At 38.0% G+C, this 17271-nt stretch overlaps 1 protein-coding gene across 3 annotated transcripts in view; it reads right to left on the bottom strand.

Annotated features, from left to right (window-relative positions):
- Positions 1–17271, bottom strand: part of VWA8 (von Willebrand factor A domain containing 8) — a 301480-nt gene that overhangs the window by 240668 nt on the left and 43541 nt on the right. For all 3 annotated transcript variants that reach the window (XM_038402763.2, XM_038402782.2, XM_043504544.1), the window contains exon 5: positions 3725–3892. In XM_038402763.2, coding sequence (XP_038258691.2) covers positions 3725–3892 — 168 coding nt within the window. The remainder of the gene's footprint in view (positions 1–3724; positions 3893–17271) is intronic.

Genomic DNA, 17271 nt, shown 5'->3' with positions numbered 1-17271 from the left:
CTTGATTTAAGATCAATTTGTAGATCATATATCGAGGCCTTCTAAGGTAAGGGTGACTGAAATATGCTTCACTGACTTCAGCCTTCAGGCAAGCTAATAATGCATTTCCACAGATGCTCAACGTTTGGAAGCTATGAATTAGAGTTACAAATATCTTTCTCTCTATAAAGAAGAGAAAAAACAATGAAACTGTGTTATGTATTTTCTTCTACAGAATTAAAAGTCTAACTTTAGCAAGCTTGCTTTTTTAACTATAATGAAGGGATTCTCCTCTGAATAAGAAAATATTTTGTTTGTATATAATATGCTGTACCACAAGTAATAACAATACAGGTTTATCACTGTACTCTTTCTGAAGAGTACATCTATTTCATATTGTATACTTCAATCACATTGCCAGGAAAAGACTCATTGCAGACAAAGAAGACAGTTCTGCAGTCTTCCCACATTACAATCAAGTCTTGCTTGAAATTATACATGACTACTTCGTGCAGACCCAACGCAAGAATAATGATTAACATAGAAGAACAGAAAATGAGCCATAACTTATGTAATACAATATTCCCAAACAAAAAAACAACAATATTAGATTTAGTATCACTATAGGAGTTTTATTCAAATCAGATAACATTAGCAGTATACCTAAGGGACCAATTTAGAGCCATTTTATCATTAGCAAGGTACAAAAAAAGGTACTGCACAATCTCAATCAATTCCTATTTGAATTTAAAGTCAGTTTTCACATCTCCTCCTTAAATGTAGCTATGATAAAAAAAACCCCACATTTTGTACTTCAGTATGTTAATTACATTTTCATAAATTACCTCTCCTAACCAAAACAGACTGGAATGGATCAGAAATACTCTAAAAGCAAAAATAGGCATAACCACCAACCATAATGTCTCAGAAATGAGTTACAGTATTTAATGGCTCAGTGGGCAATGTTGTGTAATAATATGTAGGATTGTGGGTGTATTTAAGTTGGAGTAGGGCGCAAAATTTTGGACAAAGTTTATTTGTTGAAATATGCAGTTTTAGGTCTACTGAAACTATTCATGAATTCAACACAAATCTGCCAAATAGTTTCTGACAAAATATTTTCAAGGTAGCTTCATGAAGTGGAAAGAGAAGGAGCTTGGATGGTGGCCTCTCTATGCCTTATTGCCTCGTGGCTAGAGCAGTCACCTGGAATGCTGGAGACCGGATTCAAGTCCCTGCTAAGCATGATTCAGAACAGGGACTTGAACTTAGATCTCCCCCGTCCCTGATGAGTATCCTAACCATATATGGTATTCTGGAATAGGCCTCGCTCAATCTCTCCTATTGAAGCTGTTCCACTTTGTATAAATAGTCATTGGAGCAGGGACTTGAACCCAGAACTCCCCCTCCCATGTGAGTCCTTTAACCACTATCCTCTCTCTCTCCTAATGAATATTTAATTATTTAATACAAAGTGAAACAACTTCAACAGAAGAAACTGGGCGAGACTCACCCTGGAATACCCTATAGTCTAGTGGTTAGGACACACACCTGCAAAGTGGAAGGACCCAAGTTAAAGTTGCTACTCTGAATCAGACAGAATGGGGACTTGAACCTATGATTCCCACATCCCAGGTGAGTGCTCTAACCATAGGATTATATAGTATCCTATATAGGGGCAAAGGACACCATCTCTTCATCCTGTGGTGGTTTTGTGAACGGTGTTCCCAAATTGCCTTTACTTTTATTTAAATATGCAGTTAAAACACTCCAAATCTAAATTAAACATTTTGGTCCAACAGAAAATTTTGCTAGACCTGAATTTTTTTTTCCTGTTTTGTTGAAGGGAATAAAAAAAATTTGTTTCAGATTGATTCGAAACAATTCTTTTCAACTTTTTGGTTTGTCCAGAGAACTGAAAAATCAATTATTCACAGTGCTCTATTTGCAATTTTCCTTCCTATGACTCGTGTAGGCTGAGCCACATGGGACTCCATCTCAGCCCAGTACTGAGTTTTATGGGAAATTTAGTGAAGATTAGAATAAGGACATTTAAAGTCACTTTTTCAAATTGATCTGAAGTTAGAAAAGTTAACTTGTATTAGCTCATAATAATTGATATCCCACACTAAGACAGAGGTAGAAAAAGGAGCAATTGAAATGCTGAGGGGAAAAGAAAGAACAGAATACTTACGCAGTTCAGTCATGCTATAGTGCCAGGAAGCAATGAAGAACTGAGCAGCTGATGAACTATACACACTACTTAAGAGACTTGAAATGAAGGACAATATTTTTCCCCAACTTTGCTTAAAGCAAGCTTAAGCTATTTCTCGTTTGCTGGGTTTTTTGAACCTGGTAGAAGAAAGCCCCAGTTCTAACTCCCTGTACATAAGGCCTGGTGGAAACACGCTTCGTACAGTGGTATGTGTGCCTTTAACTGAGAAGATACTATATTTTGTTTGCATTCCCTACATCAGCTTTTCTGTCCCCTCAAGTTACAGACTGGCCATGTTCATACAGAGATGTTTCAGAAATATTGTAGGCCAAAGTCTAACATTATTTAAAAATGATTATCAACTGACAAGCTACTGCTCATTTGGCAGATGGGGGTAGACTAATAAGAAGAAATATGGATAGGTACGAGTCAGGTGGATGGTAGGAAACTGACAAGGTATGGGATAGGAAACCATGGGACATGTAAGTAGAGTACAGAGGACTGACAAACAACCTGCTCAAACTTAATTTTGCCTCATAAAACTTGAAAAAATGTACCAGAGGTCAAAGTCATCAGTTGGAAATTATAAAATCCCATTTCCTATTCAAGGGATCAATTTCCAATAATCTCGCTGTAATTTACATTGGCCTTTTGCACATATTTTTGCAAATTATAGGATGAGTGAACGCAGGAGTGAAAGTAACTTAAAGGAGGTACCAGTACGTGGGCCGGCCAGGGTCCTGGGCGGGGCGGGGCCTTGGGTGGATGGGGCAGAGCTGGAGCCAGACTCCCCCAGCCATCCCTTCAGCGCTGCCCGGGGCTCCAGCAGCAATTTAAAAGGCCCAGGGACGGCTGGCCAGAGCCCCGGTCCCTTTTAAATCACCAGACCCTGGGGTAGATGCTCCTTTAGTGTGTCCCCTCACCCCGTCAGCAGGCCTGCCAGTACGGCGCTTAAAGCCCTGACGCAGCAGTGCTTTAACATCGGCTGTGTACTAGTCCATATTGGCCACCACTTTCTAACTGGTACTTACTTTCACCTTTGAGTGAAGGATTATATGGCAGCAAGGAATGCATTGCATCCCTTAATCGTTCGTTTTCAGACATTCTACAATTTTTAGATGGGTTTCTAAGGAGAGTAATGTTATTTTGACGTGTTAGCTCAACTCCACTGGAACACTTCCAATCTCAACTTTTTTTTTCCACAAATGTTTTTCTTTGTGACTCAGAATAGCATGCATTTGCTAGAAGTAAGTAGAATTTACTTCAATATTAGTAGCCAGTCTCTCTCTATGAGAATAAAGGACATTCAGGAGACATTTTTTAAAAATTTATTTTTAAATGACCAAATGGCTGATTTCACCCATGACTTTCACTTAGCCAGCTATCATCTTGAGTCACGTCCTCACCCAGGTGAAGACACCTCCATTGGATGTACCCTGTTTATCTGAGGACATCTCTGACATAGTTAATAGGGTCACTTCCCTGTCAAAAACAGACAAAAATTCAAACCAACATAATGCTTTCCTGTACCTGTAGCAGCTTGTCATAACGTTCTGCAGACATAAGAAAGCGCCCATCTTCAAGCTGCATTTCTCTGTTTTCCAACAAATTGTTTAACACAGGCAAGACATTCCGCTCTGCCTTCTCCAAACCCTCCAACACAAGGATTCTGCCTTCTGTAGCTGCACGGACTGCACACTTTTTCAACAAAAACAACAACATTAAAAGACATATACAGTATAATATAGCACATGAAATCCAACTGAAAATGAAGGGCTTAATCCTGCACACATTGATGCCTAAGTAATCTGAGTCAATGGGACTGAGCATGGTAGTAAGTACTATTTCCATTAGTACCATTTGGAGGATCTTACCCTGACATAACAATTAAATTGAACACATTTTTCTGTAGAAAGAATTAGTTACCATAGGCGTTTATCTAAAAAACTATTTAATCCAGGCAACAAAACAGCATCAAAACAAACACTGGAAATTTTTTGTGCAATTTTTTTATGTTAAAAATCTGATAATATTTCAAGCACAGAATGTAAAACTAAATATTAAAAGTTAAAACAATAAAAACTCCAAATATGTTCAACTTGTTCCATGTTCACAAAGCATTCCTTTACTGATTCAAAGTGAAGGGAAGACACAATTCTGACACTCACATTGGGTGGTACCTCACTGAATGTTAGTAGCCCCACTGAAATCAGTGTAGTAAGTGACTACTTTGTATGTATAAGGGTGGTAGTCTCAGGCCCTTAAACCACATAAGCAGCAATCAAGCACACTGCAACAAGACTCAAACCACCTCTTACTGTAATGCTGACAGACCCCGGTCATTGCCGGGCGGGATCAAACCTGGGACCTCTGAAGTATGAGCCTCTACTGCATAAGCTAAAAGCCACGTGGCTCTTAGCTAAGGCTGTAGCAGACTAATTAATCTCTAGCTAGGTTAGTTGCCCCTAGAATGGGACAGAGCACCACACCTATCAGGCCTGTCTACTGAGCTGGGCAGTGAAATGTTGCATCAATTAAATATATCTTAAGTGACAGAAGGGACCAACAAAATCAGTTGCTTAAAGATATTTTGAGTGCCTTTGTATCAGTGTAGTAAGATGTAAAATCCTTTTGCTGGCATGTATTTTTTAAATATACATAGTGAATATTAGCCATTAGGTATTCAGATGTGCCAATGAATATTTACTTCTTTTGATTTATGCTTTTTGATTTTTTTACCCTATATTTTTCATTTACTTTTAGCACACACAACAATTCTGGAACAAAGGTATTTAAAAGTAAAAAAAAAATGTAGAAAAATTCAATATTGTGTTTCAGAGTAGCAGCCGAAGTGAACTTATGAAGTGAGCTGTAGCTCACGAAAGCTTATGCTCAAATAAATTCGTTAGTCTCTAAGGTGCCACAACTACTCCTTTTCAATATTATGTTTACAATAATCCTACAAAAGTTTACAAACAATCACCAGTTTTATGACTGTGTAACCTCATCACTACTCTGCTACTCCAGTTTTACACCAATGTGACTCCATTAAACCAAAGGTTCTTTGTTTATCCCATGGTAAAACTGAAGTAATGCCATGATGAATCAAGCCCAGTATTATTTTAAAACAATGACAAGTTACTTTAAAAAAAAACGTTAGTTAACTGAAATAGGCTTCTACTAAATGTAGAACAAAATTATATTCAAAACATTTGGGGATATTTTGGAGTTCTTCCTGAAACAGAAGGCTGCCTCAAAATGATGTTCTCTTATCTAGATTTAATCATATTTTAGTTTGGGGGATTTTTTATCTTTGGGTATTGATTTATAGTACATAATTTGAGCCAATGGTCAAAAATGACCCTTAGTGCCAGTAATTACATGCAACCTCCTCATTGCCCATCATCTTAGTCCCTATAAAACTTACAGTACTTAGATTCATAGATACTAAGGTCAGAAGGGACCATTCTAATCATCTAGTCCGACCTCCTGCACAGCGCAGGCCACAGAATCTCACCCACCCACTCCTATGAAAAACCTCACCCATGTCTAGCTATTGAAGTCCTTAAATCATGGTTCAAAGACTTCAAGGAGCAGAGAAGCCTCCCTCAAGTCAACCATGCCCCATGCTACAGAGGAAGGCGAAAAACCTCCAGGGCCTCTCCAATCTGCCCTGGAGGAAAATTCCTTCCCAACCCCAAATATGGCGATCAGCTAAACCCTGAGCATATGGGCAAGATTCACCAGCCAGATACTACAAAGAATTCTTTCCTGGGTAACTCAGATCCCATCCATCTAATATCCCATCTCAGGGGATTTGGCCTATTTACCCTGAATATTTAAAGATCAATTACTTATCAAAATCACATTATCCCATCATACCATCTCCTCCATAAACTTATCGAGTAGAATCTTAAAGCCAGATAGATCTTTTGCCCCCACTGCTTCCCTTGGAAGGCTATTCCAAAACTTCACTCCTCTGATGGTTAAAAATCTTCGTCTGATTTCAAGTCTAAACTTCCTGGTGGCCAGTTTATACCCATTTGTTCTTGTGTCCACATTGGTGCTGAGCTGAAATAATTCCTCTCCCTCTCCTGTATTTATCCCTCTAATATATTTATAGAGAGCAATCATATCTCCCCTCAACCTTCTTTTAGTTAGGCTAAACAAGCCAAGCTCCTTAAGTCTCCTTTCGTAAGACAAGTTTTCCATTCCTTGGATCATCCTAGTAGCTTCATACCCAAATATTCACAATTATCATCCTATAGAAGATTCCTGAATCCGAATACTAGACTATTTACAAATAACTGATTTACACAATGGGGTGGCCTATCGCACATGTTTACAAAGTAGCAACAGGGTTCAGTTTAGGCATAGGCAGCCTCATAAGGCACTACATCAAAGAGTTTTACACCAATGTAACTCCATTCAAACACCTACATTAAGGCACTTAGCAGAAGTTTTCTTAAAACATTTTTACTTAAGGACATAGCTGCAAAGGAAAAATGACCAAAGTTCCTTCCCAGCATGTCTCTTCTAAGCACCTACAGGAGCACCTCATGTCCTCCTAGCATCGAGCCCTTTGTTAAATAAGAGAGGGAAATAAAGAGAGAGCAAAGCAAGGGAGCTGGAGTGAAAGGAAGGGGATAGTAGGCAAAATGAACAGGGAGAAAAAGGAGGGGGGGAACTGGAAGAGAATGAAGGGAAGGAGAAAGGAAAAGAGAGGAAATAAGGAAAAAACCAGGAGGAAAAGTAGGGAAAATTTAAAATCAGAAGAGTTTGCACCTGGAAGAAAGGGAGGGAGACCAAGAACTGGGTCAGGAAGACTCAGGTGAAAAGGAGTAGGAAAAAGGTATTAGGAAGAAGAAACAAAGAACAAAAATAAGAATGAAAAATGGAAAGCAAAAAACTCAGAAAAACACAGATAATTGAGATGAAAAGGAAAAAAGAACAAAAAAAGATAAGGCAGGGAGAGAGAATGGACCAAAACCAAGTGAGATGCAACCACACACCGGTGTGTAGCACTGTGGATATGATGAGAATCAAATGCAGGTCCCTCACAAGAGGCAGATGGAATTCCAACCTGAGAAGACTGTGAACCCCTTATCTTAGTTCTGTTTATGCACAGCAGAGATACAGCACAAGCAGCAGCAGTGCAAGCTTCTCATATCACTACTAAGATAGCATGTGTCATAAATATAAAGGGAAGGGAAATCACCTTTTTGTATACAGAGCTATAAAATCCTTCCTGGCCAGAGGCAAAACCCTTTCACCTGTAAAAGGTTAAGAAGCTAAGCTGGCACCTGACCCAAAATGACCAATGAGGGGACAAGATACTTTCAAATCTGGAGAGGGGGGGAACAAAGGGCTCATCTGTCTGTGTGATGCTTTTGCTGGGAACAGATCAGGAATGTAAGTCTTACAACTCCTGTAAAGTTAGTAAGTAATCTAGCTAGAAAATGTGTTAGATTTTCTTTTGTTTAATGGCTTGTAAAATAAGCTGTGCTGGAGGGAATGTATATTCCTCCTTTTGTGCCTTTTTGTAACTTAAGGTTTTGCCTAGAGGGATTCTCTATGTTTTGAATCTGATTACTCTGTAAGGTATTTTCCATCCTGATTTTACAGAGGTGATTCTTTTACCTTTTCTTTAATTAAAATTCTACTTTTAAGAACCTGATTGATTTTTCATTGTTCTTAAGATCTAAGGGTTTGGATCTGTGTTCACCTGTACCAACTGGTGAGGATATTTTGGGGGAAGACGTCTCCAAGTGGTCTCTTTCCCTGTTCTTTGTTTAAAACGCTTGGTGGTGGCAGCATACTGTTCAAGGCCAAGGCATAGTTTGTACCTTGGGGAATTTTTTAACCTAAGCTGGTAAGAATAAGCTTAGGAGGTCTTTCATGCAGGTCCCCATATCTGTACCCTAGAGTTCAGAGTGGGGAAGGAACCTTGACAGCATGTCTAAACCCTGTTTTGGCAGAAGCACTTCTAAAGACAGTGTGGAAGATCATTTCTGTTTAAATCCTTGGCTTTTCTAGTAAGATTGCAAATAGTTGAGTCAACTGTGACAGTGATTTTGTGATATGTGTCCACTAGCAAACGGACGGAGACCATCAGCTCATTTCACAAAGGTTAAAGAATCATCAGATGCTCAGGACTCCTGAATACTATCCTCTACAAACTGGATTCAAGCCAGCGACTTAGAAGAGAAAGGCAAACTGAATATCCTGGCACCTGCCTCCAAATCAAGTCCCCTTCTCTTGCACCTGCAAATAAATTCTACAGAAACTTCTGACTGAATATCTAGCTTCAAAATAAACATCTGAGGAATCCGGAATGCAACTAGCAAATAACAAGCAGTCCTTGTGTTATTTTCCCTTAAAATGAATAACTGGGTGGACATAAATTAATTGCTTCCAAAAGCAAAACATTTCTAAATTAGTTTTATTCTGTTGACTCAGAGCAAAAAAGTACGTTTTAAAACAACACCCCTCTCATATCACTATTTCAAACACATAGCATAAAATGTCCTATCTCCTACCCTCCATCCCCAACTATACAATTCTTGTATCAAAGGAAAATTATTTTGATATTCTTGTTTAGAGAGATCATCGATCCAGTCAATAAAATGTTCCAACTGACTTAATAGAAAACTTCAGTCTCCAAAGTTGTCAATCCAAGAGCTTGCATGAGCAAAACACTCCTACTTTGTGTAATTGGGGGTGTGGAGAAACCCAGAATAAACTTCAACAAACTACTAATTTCCCAGTTTAGTAGGATTTGCATACTATAAAGCTATAAAGACTTTATGAGTGAGTTATACTAGCCAGGGGAAAATACACAAACTGCTCATTATAGTTTCAAAATATTTTGAAAAAAGAAAAGGAGTACTTGTGGCACCTTAGAGACTAACAAATTTATTAGAGTATGAGTATCCATAATATCTTTTTGCCTTACTTAAGACACACATACTATGAATGTAGATTTGCAGAATTTATATCCTACCAACATCAGTGCAAATTCACTTGGAGGGTTCAAACATGAAGGAAATCTGTGTTTTTTCTTGCATGTTATGAGCAGGTGTATGACAGAATCACTAATTTGGAGGAATGAGCAGGCTACCAATTAATAGTATGATTAGAATTTTAATCCATAAGGAACATATTTTTCTACATTAACTTTTTTTTTTAGTTGAAAATGAGTCTGATGGACCAAAATTTAATAATGAATTAAAACTCCATTTATAACCCATTCTCCTGGACATGACAAATTATTCAAGATTTTGCCTTAAAAATATATTTCTCAGTATATGTTATCTTTCCAAATATTATTGCTATATCTTCTTTTGCTTATCATTTATTACAATTTTATTTATTTTTAAATGCTTCTGTCCATAGCCAATTTCTTGTATCAAATTTCTTTGATACAAGCCAATTTCTTTCACCTTCCATGAAAATTATTTATAATGTACCCATCACCATAATATGTAGGTATTAATTTTATCACTATAATATTAATCCGATTATGCTCTCTATGGATTTCTACAGTACAGCTATGAAGTATTAGAAATCACTCCCCAAAATCCTATGAAATATGCACACAGCATTTATCTACCTCTAGAGAACTCATGGAAAGTAGTATTAACATTATATCCAATGAAGGTTACTCCTGAAAGCAAAACAGCTATAAATCTTCCTTTGGAAAAAAATTTATGCATTCTGATAGCTCACAACTAGAGTATTTTCAATAAACCAGATACAATGCAAAACATCCATTATTTCAGTTTTATCTGCATCAGGATATGTATTTTAGTTTAAAAAAATGACAAAAATAAAGGGGGAAGGAGAGAGGGACAGAAAAAGTTTGAAATCTCTCTTTGAAGATCTTTTTAAAAATGTTTCCATGAAACTGTCTTAGTTATATAATAAAAATACAGAGATTGTTGTGGTTCTCAGCCTCCAACCAAGGCTCATTGTAATATTTGTTCAACATGTTCAAAATAAAATATCAATCATCGGAAATAAAGGTAAAGGTGGTGGAGTAGCATTGTATATCAATGATGAGATAGAATGTAAAGAAATAAGAAGCGATGCAATGGATAAGACAGAGTCCGTCTGGGCAAAAATTACATTGGGGAAGATAACTAATAGAGCCTCTCCTACAATAGTGCTTGGGGTGTGCTATAGACCTCCGGGATCAAATTTGGATATGGATAGAGCCCTTTTTAATGTTTTTAATAAAGTAAATACTAATGGAAACTGCGTGATCATGGGAGACTTTAACTTCCCAGATGTAGACTGGAGGACCAGTGCTAGTAATAATAATAGGGCTCAGATTTTCCAAAATGCGATAGCTGATGGATTCCTTCATCAAGTAGTTGCTGAACTGACTAGAGGGGATGCCATTTTAGATTTGGTTTTGGTGAGTAATGAGGACCTCATAGAAGAAATGGTTGTAGGGGATAATCTTGGTTTAAGTGATCATGAGCTAATTCAGTTCAAACTGAACGGAAGGATTAACAAAAATAAATCTGCAACTACGGTTTTTGATTTCAAAAGGGCTGATTTTCAAAAATTAAGGATATTAGTTAGGGAAGTGGATTGGACTGAAGAATTTATGGATCTAAAGGTAGAGGAGGCCTGGGATTACTTTAAATCAAAGCTGCAGAAGCTATCGGAAGCCTGTATCCCAAGAAAGGGGAAAAAATTCATAGGCAGGAGTTGTAGACCAAGCTGGATGAGCAAGCATCTTAGAGAGGTGATTAAGAAGAAGCAGAAAGCATACAGGGAGTGGAAGATGGGAGGGATCAGCAAGGAAAGCTACCTTATTGAGGTCAGAACATGTAGGGATAAAGTGAGACAAGCTAAAAGTCGAGTCGAGTTGGACCTTGCAAAGGGAATTAAAACCAATAGTAAAAGGTTCTATAGCCATATAAATAAGAAGAAAACTAAGAAAGAAGAAGTGGGGCCGCTAAACACTGAGGATGGAGTGGAGGTTAAAGATAATCTAGGCATGCCCCAATATCTAAACAAATACTTTGCCTCAGTCTTTAATAAGGCCAAAGAGGATCTTAGGGATAATGGTAGCATGACAAATGGGAATGAGGATATGGAGGTAGATATTACCATATCTGAGGTAGAAGCAAAACTCAAACAGCTTAATAGGACTAAATCGGAGGGCCCTGATAATCTTCATCCAAGAATATAAAAGGAATTGGTACCTGAAATTGCTAGCCCATTAGCAAGAATTTTTAATGAATCTGTAAACTCAGGAGTTGTACTGAATGATTGGAGAATTGCTAATATAGTTCCTATTTTTAAGAAAGGAAAAAAAGTGATCCAGGTAACTACAGCCCAGTTAGTTTGACATCTGTAGTATGCAACGTCTTATGCAATGCAAAAAAAATTTATGCAATGCAAAAAAAATTTTGAAGGAGAAATTAGTTAAGGACATTGAAGTCAATGGTAAATGGGACAAAATACAACATGGTTTTACAAAAGGTAGATCCTGCCAAACCAACCTGATCTTCTTTGAGAAAGTAACAGATTTTTTAGACAAAGGAAATGCAGTGGATCTAATTTACCTAGATTTCAGTAAGGCCTTTGATACTGTGCCACATGGGGAATTATGAGTTAAATTGGAAAAGATGGGGATCAATATGAAAATTGAAAGGTGGATAAGGAATTGGTTAAAGGGGAGACTACAACGGGTCCTACTGAAAGGCGAACTGTCAGGCTGGAGAGAGGTTACCAGTGGAGTTCCTCAGGGATCAGTTTTGGGACCAATCTTTTTATTACTGACCTCGGCACAAAAAGTGGGAGTGTACTAATAAAGTTTGCGGATGATACAAAGCTGGGAGGATTGCCAATTTAGAGAGAGACTGGGATATCATACAGGAAGATTTGGATGACCTTGTAAACTGGTGTAATAGTAATAGGATGAAATTTAATAGCGAGAAGTGTAAGGTTATGCATTTCGGGATTAATAACAAGAATTTTAGTTATAAGTTGGGGATGCGTCAATTAGAAGTAACATAAGAGGAGAAGGACCTTGGAGTATTGGTTGATCATAGGATGACTATGAGCTGCCAATGTGATATGGCTGTGAAAAAAGCTAATGCAGTTTTGGGATGCATCAGACGAGGTATTTCCAGTAGGGATAAGGAGGCTTTAGTACCATTATACAAGGCACTAGTGAGACCTCACCTGGAATACTGTGTGCAGTTCTGGTCTCCCATGTTTAAAAAAGATGAATTCAAACTGGAGCAGGTACGGAGAAGGGCTACTAGGATGATCCGAGGAATGGAAAACTTGTCTTATGAAAGGAGACTTAAGGAGCTTGGCTTGTTTAGCCTAACTAAAAGAAGGCTGAGGGGAGATATGATTGCTCTCTATAAATATATCAGAGGGATAAATACAGGAGAGGGAGAGGAATTATTTCAGCTCAGCACCAATGTGGACACAAGAACAAATGGGTATAAACTGGCCATCAGGAAGTTTAGACTTGAAATCAGACGAAGGTTTCTAACCATCAGAGGAGTGAAGTTTTGGAATAGCCTTCCAACGGAAGCAGGGGGGGCAAAAGATCTATCTGGCTTTAAGATTCTACTCGATAAGTTTATGGAGGAGATGGTATGATGGGATAATGTGATTTTGATAAGTAATTGATCTTTAAATATTCAGGGTAAATAGGCCAAATCCCCTGAGATGGGATATTAGATGGATGGGATCTGAGTTACCCAGGAAAGAATTCTTTGTAGTATCTGGCTGGTGAATCTTGCCCATATGCTCAGGGTTTAGCTGATCGCCATATTTGGGGTCGGGAAGGAATTTTCCTCCAGGGCAGATTGGAGAGGCCCTGGAAGTTTTTCGCCTTCCTCTGTCGCATGGGGCACTTGAGGGAGGATTCTATGCTCCTTGAAGTCTTTAAACCACAATTTGAGGACTTCAATAGCTCAGACATAGGTGAGGTTTTTCATAGGAGTGGGTGGGTGAGATTCCGTGGCCTGCGTTGTGCAGGAGGTCGGACTAGATGATCAGAATGGTCCCTTCTGACCTTAGTATCTATGAATCTATGAAATGGGTTTTTGAAATTATGCAACAAATCACCTTGATAATCCTGATTTTGAATATTTGTTCTTGTTAAAAGGGTGAGGGGAATTTGTGAAATGTTTATCTCTAGGTTTATTGTAGCTGTAGCTAGGGACTATTTTGCTCATCGGATAGAAACAAGCTCTTTCCTTCCAACTGACCACCTGTGCCCAGAAGCAATGACAGTATGGTTACCTGGATACCTGCCCTGGGGTATATGCGCTGTAAAAATTCAGTGGTTAAAATAGGCTGATTTGTTGTCCAAAAGCAAAAACCTTTAATAATATATTATTTGGTTGGTAATGGCTTATAGAATAAATATGTTATGAATATTGCTTATTACAGTCCATTCCACACCTAAAAAAATGTTAACTTTAAAGCCATGAATTCCTACGTTCAAAAATCCCAGAAAAAATTATTTTATAGTTTTTCCTATAATCACGCAATTTTGTGCATCTCCAAATGACCAATACAAAGTAAGACAACTACAAGAATCTGTAAATCCTGCTATGAGATAAAACAGTGGCCATGGAGCAAAATTATATTGTGCATGTGCATGCAAAATGCATGTACTGGCAATTGTAGGGAGAGGTAAAGCTACTGAGTGAAATCAGCTGTCACTGGATGTTGAAAATATGGAGCTGTGTCCTATTGCGTTAATTTATGAGACTATATTAGTAATTATGAATACCTGAAAGATGAGAAAAGAGTCTGATAAAATGATTTTAAATAAACTGGCTAACTCATCTTATTTTTGAGTCTTCAAAAGCACTGAATTTACCAGGTAGTTGTTTCACATTTGCTATAGTTACAATGGGAAAGGTGCTGAGCAATACTGCAAACGGATGATTCTTAGTGGGGGAAAAAATGAGTAAATGAACTGAAGTAATAATAATATATACTTCCTCCAAAGTCAAATGTGTAAACATTATCCAAAAGTTGTTAAGTGGCAAGATAGAGACTGGCTCTTCCCATAATCGACACAAAATAGTTCTCTTTAGATTCTCCATTGAATGTCTTTTGTCTATTGAAGTGGAATAGCAGAATTTTGGAGCAAGTGACTTTTTTTTTTTAGAACATCAACAACATTGAAATATAGCATGAATGATCATTTAAGTCTCTGTTCAACACCTTCACCACCTCTTCAACATTTTTCCACAATCAGGCTTAATGGAATTCTCAGGAAGACTGTGCATCTCTACATTTGCATCCAACAACAATAAATATATTGACATTTGCACTGAGGACAAAGAGGACTTTGATCAAAAGAATTCTACACGGGCATTAGACATACAAAAGCAACCGAGGGATGGTTTGGAATAATTTGACAGATTACAAAAGGATCATACTACTATCAGTCTCAGCAGTAACCTGGTTTTGATCTAGTGAAAAAAAAGCCAAAAACCCCAGAAACACTCAGGGACAAAACTGAAAAATTATTCAGAGAACTTGTCCATTACTTAGCCAATGTGACTGATCACAACTATATAGGTCATAAATTGAGCTCAGAATAAAAAAGAAGCTGAAATGTGGTTGATGAAAAGTAAACTTGAATTCCCTTTTTTTCTTTTAGCAGTTAAAATTGAATCTCACGATTTCTACCCTGAAATCGTGCAACACAAGCCAGGTGAATCTAGATTTTTATTAATTTTTAAAAAGACCTGCAGTCTTGTCCAGCCAACAGCATTACTGGAGAATACTCAGATTGGTTTGCTTCTTCTAATAGGCTAGGCATAAAAAAAGGCAAAAATGTATTGGAATATAGTTTTAAAATTGGTTTGTTTTTGTTGCTAATCCAAACATTCTTGGGTAGAATGTACAATGTTGTAATACTTTAGTTGATAAATATAGCATGTAAGCAGCCAAATATTTATTGTAACACTAACAATTTTGTAAGAAAGCAGAAAAATCCACATTCCAAAATCTAGAATGGCTGACCAAAAACAGTTACTTAAGCAAGTTCTTCGTGAACACTAATGCATCATTCAAGTGGTAATTTCTCATCTTAAAATTTTATTTTAATGATATATACAAACTTTATTACCATTCAAGGTGCACAGTTTTATGTACACTGCGCCTTTGCTAAACGTTAAAGATGCAGAATATGTAATTATATATTTATAATAAAATGTTCTTAATATGGACAGAGTTGAACTGAAATAAAGTAACTTAAAACAAACCTATCTCATGGAGTTAATGTAACAGCTGATGGAGTTTATTTTCATGCATTTAGTTGATTGTTAAAAAAAAGAGAGGGAGGCCCAGACCCGGGGTCTGGCCTCCCTGGCCCAAGATGGACCTGACTTAGGGGTCCTGTTTCTGTACCTACAAGCTCTGTTTTAGACTGTGTTCCTGTCATCTAATAAACCTTCTGTTTTACCGGCTGGCTGAGAGTCACATCTGACTGCGAAATTAGGGTGCAGGCTCTCTAGCTTCCCCAGGAGCCCTGCCTGTGTGGACTCGCTGTGGGAAGAGCATGGTGTGAGAAGGGGATGCTGAATGCTCCGAGGTCAGACCCAGGAAGGTCGAAGCTGTGTAAGCTTCTTGCCCTGGAGACAGTATGCTCACAGAAAGGAGGCTTCCTCAGAGTCCTTACTGGCTTCATATGGAGTAGTTCCAGATCATTGCCCAGTGACTGCGTGACAACTGGGTTGTGAGTTCAATCCTTGAGGGGGCATTTAGGGATCTGGGGCAAAAATTGGGGATTGGTCTTGCTTTGAGCAGGGGGTTGGACTAGATGACCTCCTGTGGTCCCTTCCAACCATTATATTCTATGGTTCTAAGATAGCCTTCTAGGTTCTACCCTACCAGATGGGTGCTATCCTTGTTGGAAGAGGTTAGAGATGTATGAAAGAATTTATAGCCAAAAGCTAGAATTTATAGCCAGAAGAAAATCAAACATATCTTCAGCATCACCACTACTCAAAAGCAGCATTAGCTCTCTCTAACTCCTACTGCTTAGCCACGGAGGGAAGCAACTAATCGCAACAAAAACCAAATGGTTACTAAGGTGACGTTAATAGTTCAGAAAATTTGCATCAAACATAGAAAGCAAGACATGTATGAGGAAAAAAAAATCTATATTTGAATACTGAAAAAATGAAAACAGGGTGTTAATCGGTATAGTCCTTTCTCCCTGTTACAAAATATGCCAATAATTTTAGGGTCTTCATCTGCAAGTAGCAGAGTAGGATCAGACTCTTAGGTAGAAAATGCTCTCATGTGAGGGGCAGGTCACAAGGATTACCAAAATAGTCCCGCTTCCATATGAGGAGAGATTAATAATACTGGGACTTTTCAGTTTGGAAAAGAGACGGCTAAGGGGGGGGGATATAATGGAGGTCTATAAAATCATGACTGGTGTAGAGAAAGTAGATATGGAAGTGTTGTTTACTACTTCTCATGACACAAGAACTAGGGGTCACCAAATGAAATTAATAAGCAGCGGGTTTAAAACAAACAAAAGGAAGAATTTATTTACACACCGCACAGTCAACCTGTGGAACTCCTTGCCAGATGATGTTGTGAAGGCCAAGACTATAACAGGGTTCAAACAAGAACTAGATAAATTCATGGAGGATAGGTCCAACAATGGCTATTAGCCAGGATGGGCAGGAATGGTGTCCCTAGCCTCTGTTTGCCAGAAGCTGGGAATGAGCGACAGGTGATGGATCACTTGATGATTACCTTGAAAGGTTATAGGGTTTTTTTTTAAATAATATTGCTATGACTCAATTTTTAGGTGATGGAGGATATCACACAATATTATCCAGATGTAGTCAGAGTCCCAAATTAGTTAAAGTAATGAAGATTTAGCGAGGAGCTACTGGCAGGCACTGACAGAGCAACTAATTCATAATTAAATGCCAGATAGAGGAGAGAGACAATTTGCATCCTTAACCAATAATTTCAAGAAATTGGGTTGTTCTTGCCCAACTCTTTTTATTGCAGTACATAGTACTTTTGTGCTATTTGCACTCAAACAAATG

Source organism: Dermochelys coriacea, chromosome 1 (genome assembly GCF_009764565.3).
Source record: "Dermochelys coriacea isolate rDerCor1 chromosome 1, rDerCor1.pri.v4, whole genome shotgun sequence".
NCBI classification, from domain to species: domain Eukaryota; kingdom Metazoa; phylum Chordata; order Testudines; family Dermochelyidae; genus Dermochelys; species Dermochelys coriacea.
Note: the sequence above shows the minus strand (reverse complement) of the source record. Positions and strands in the feature narration are given on the sequence as shown.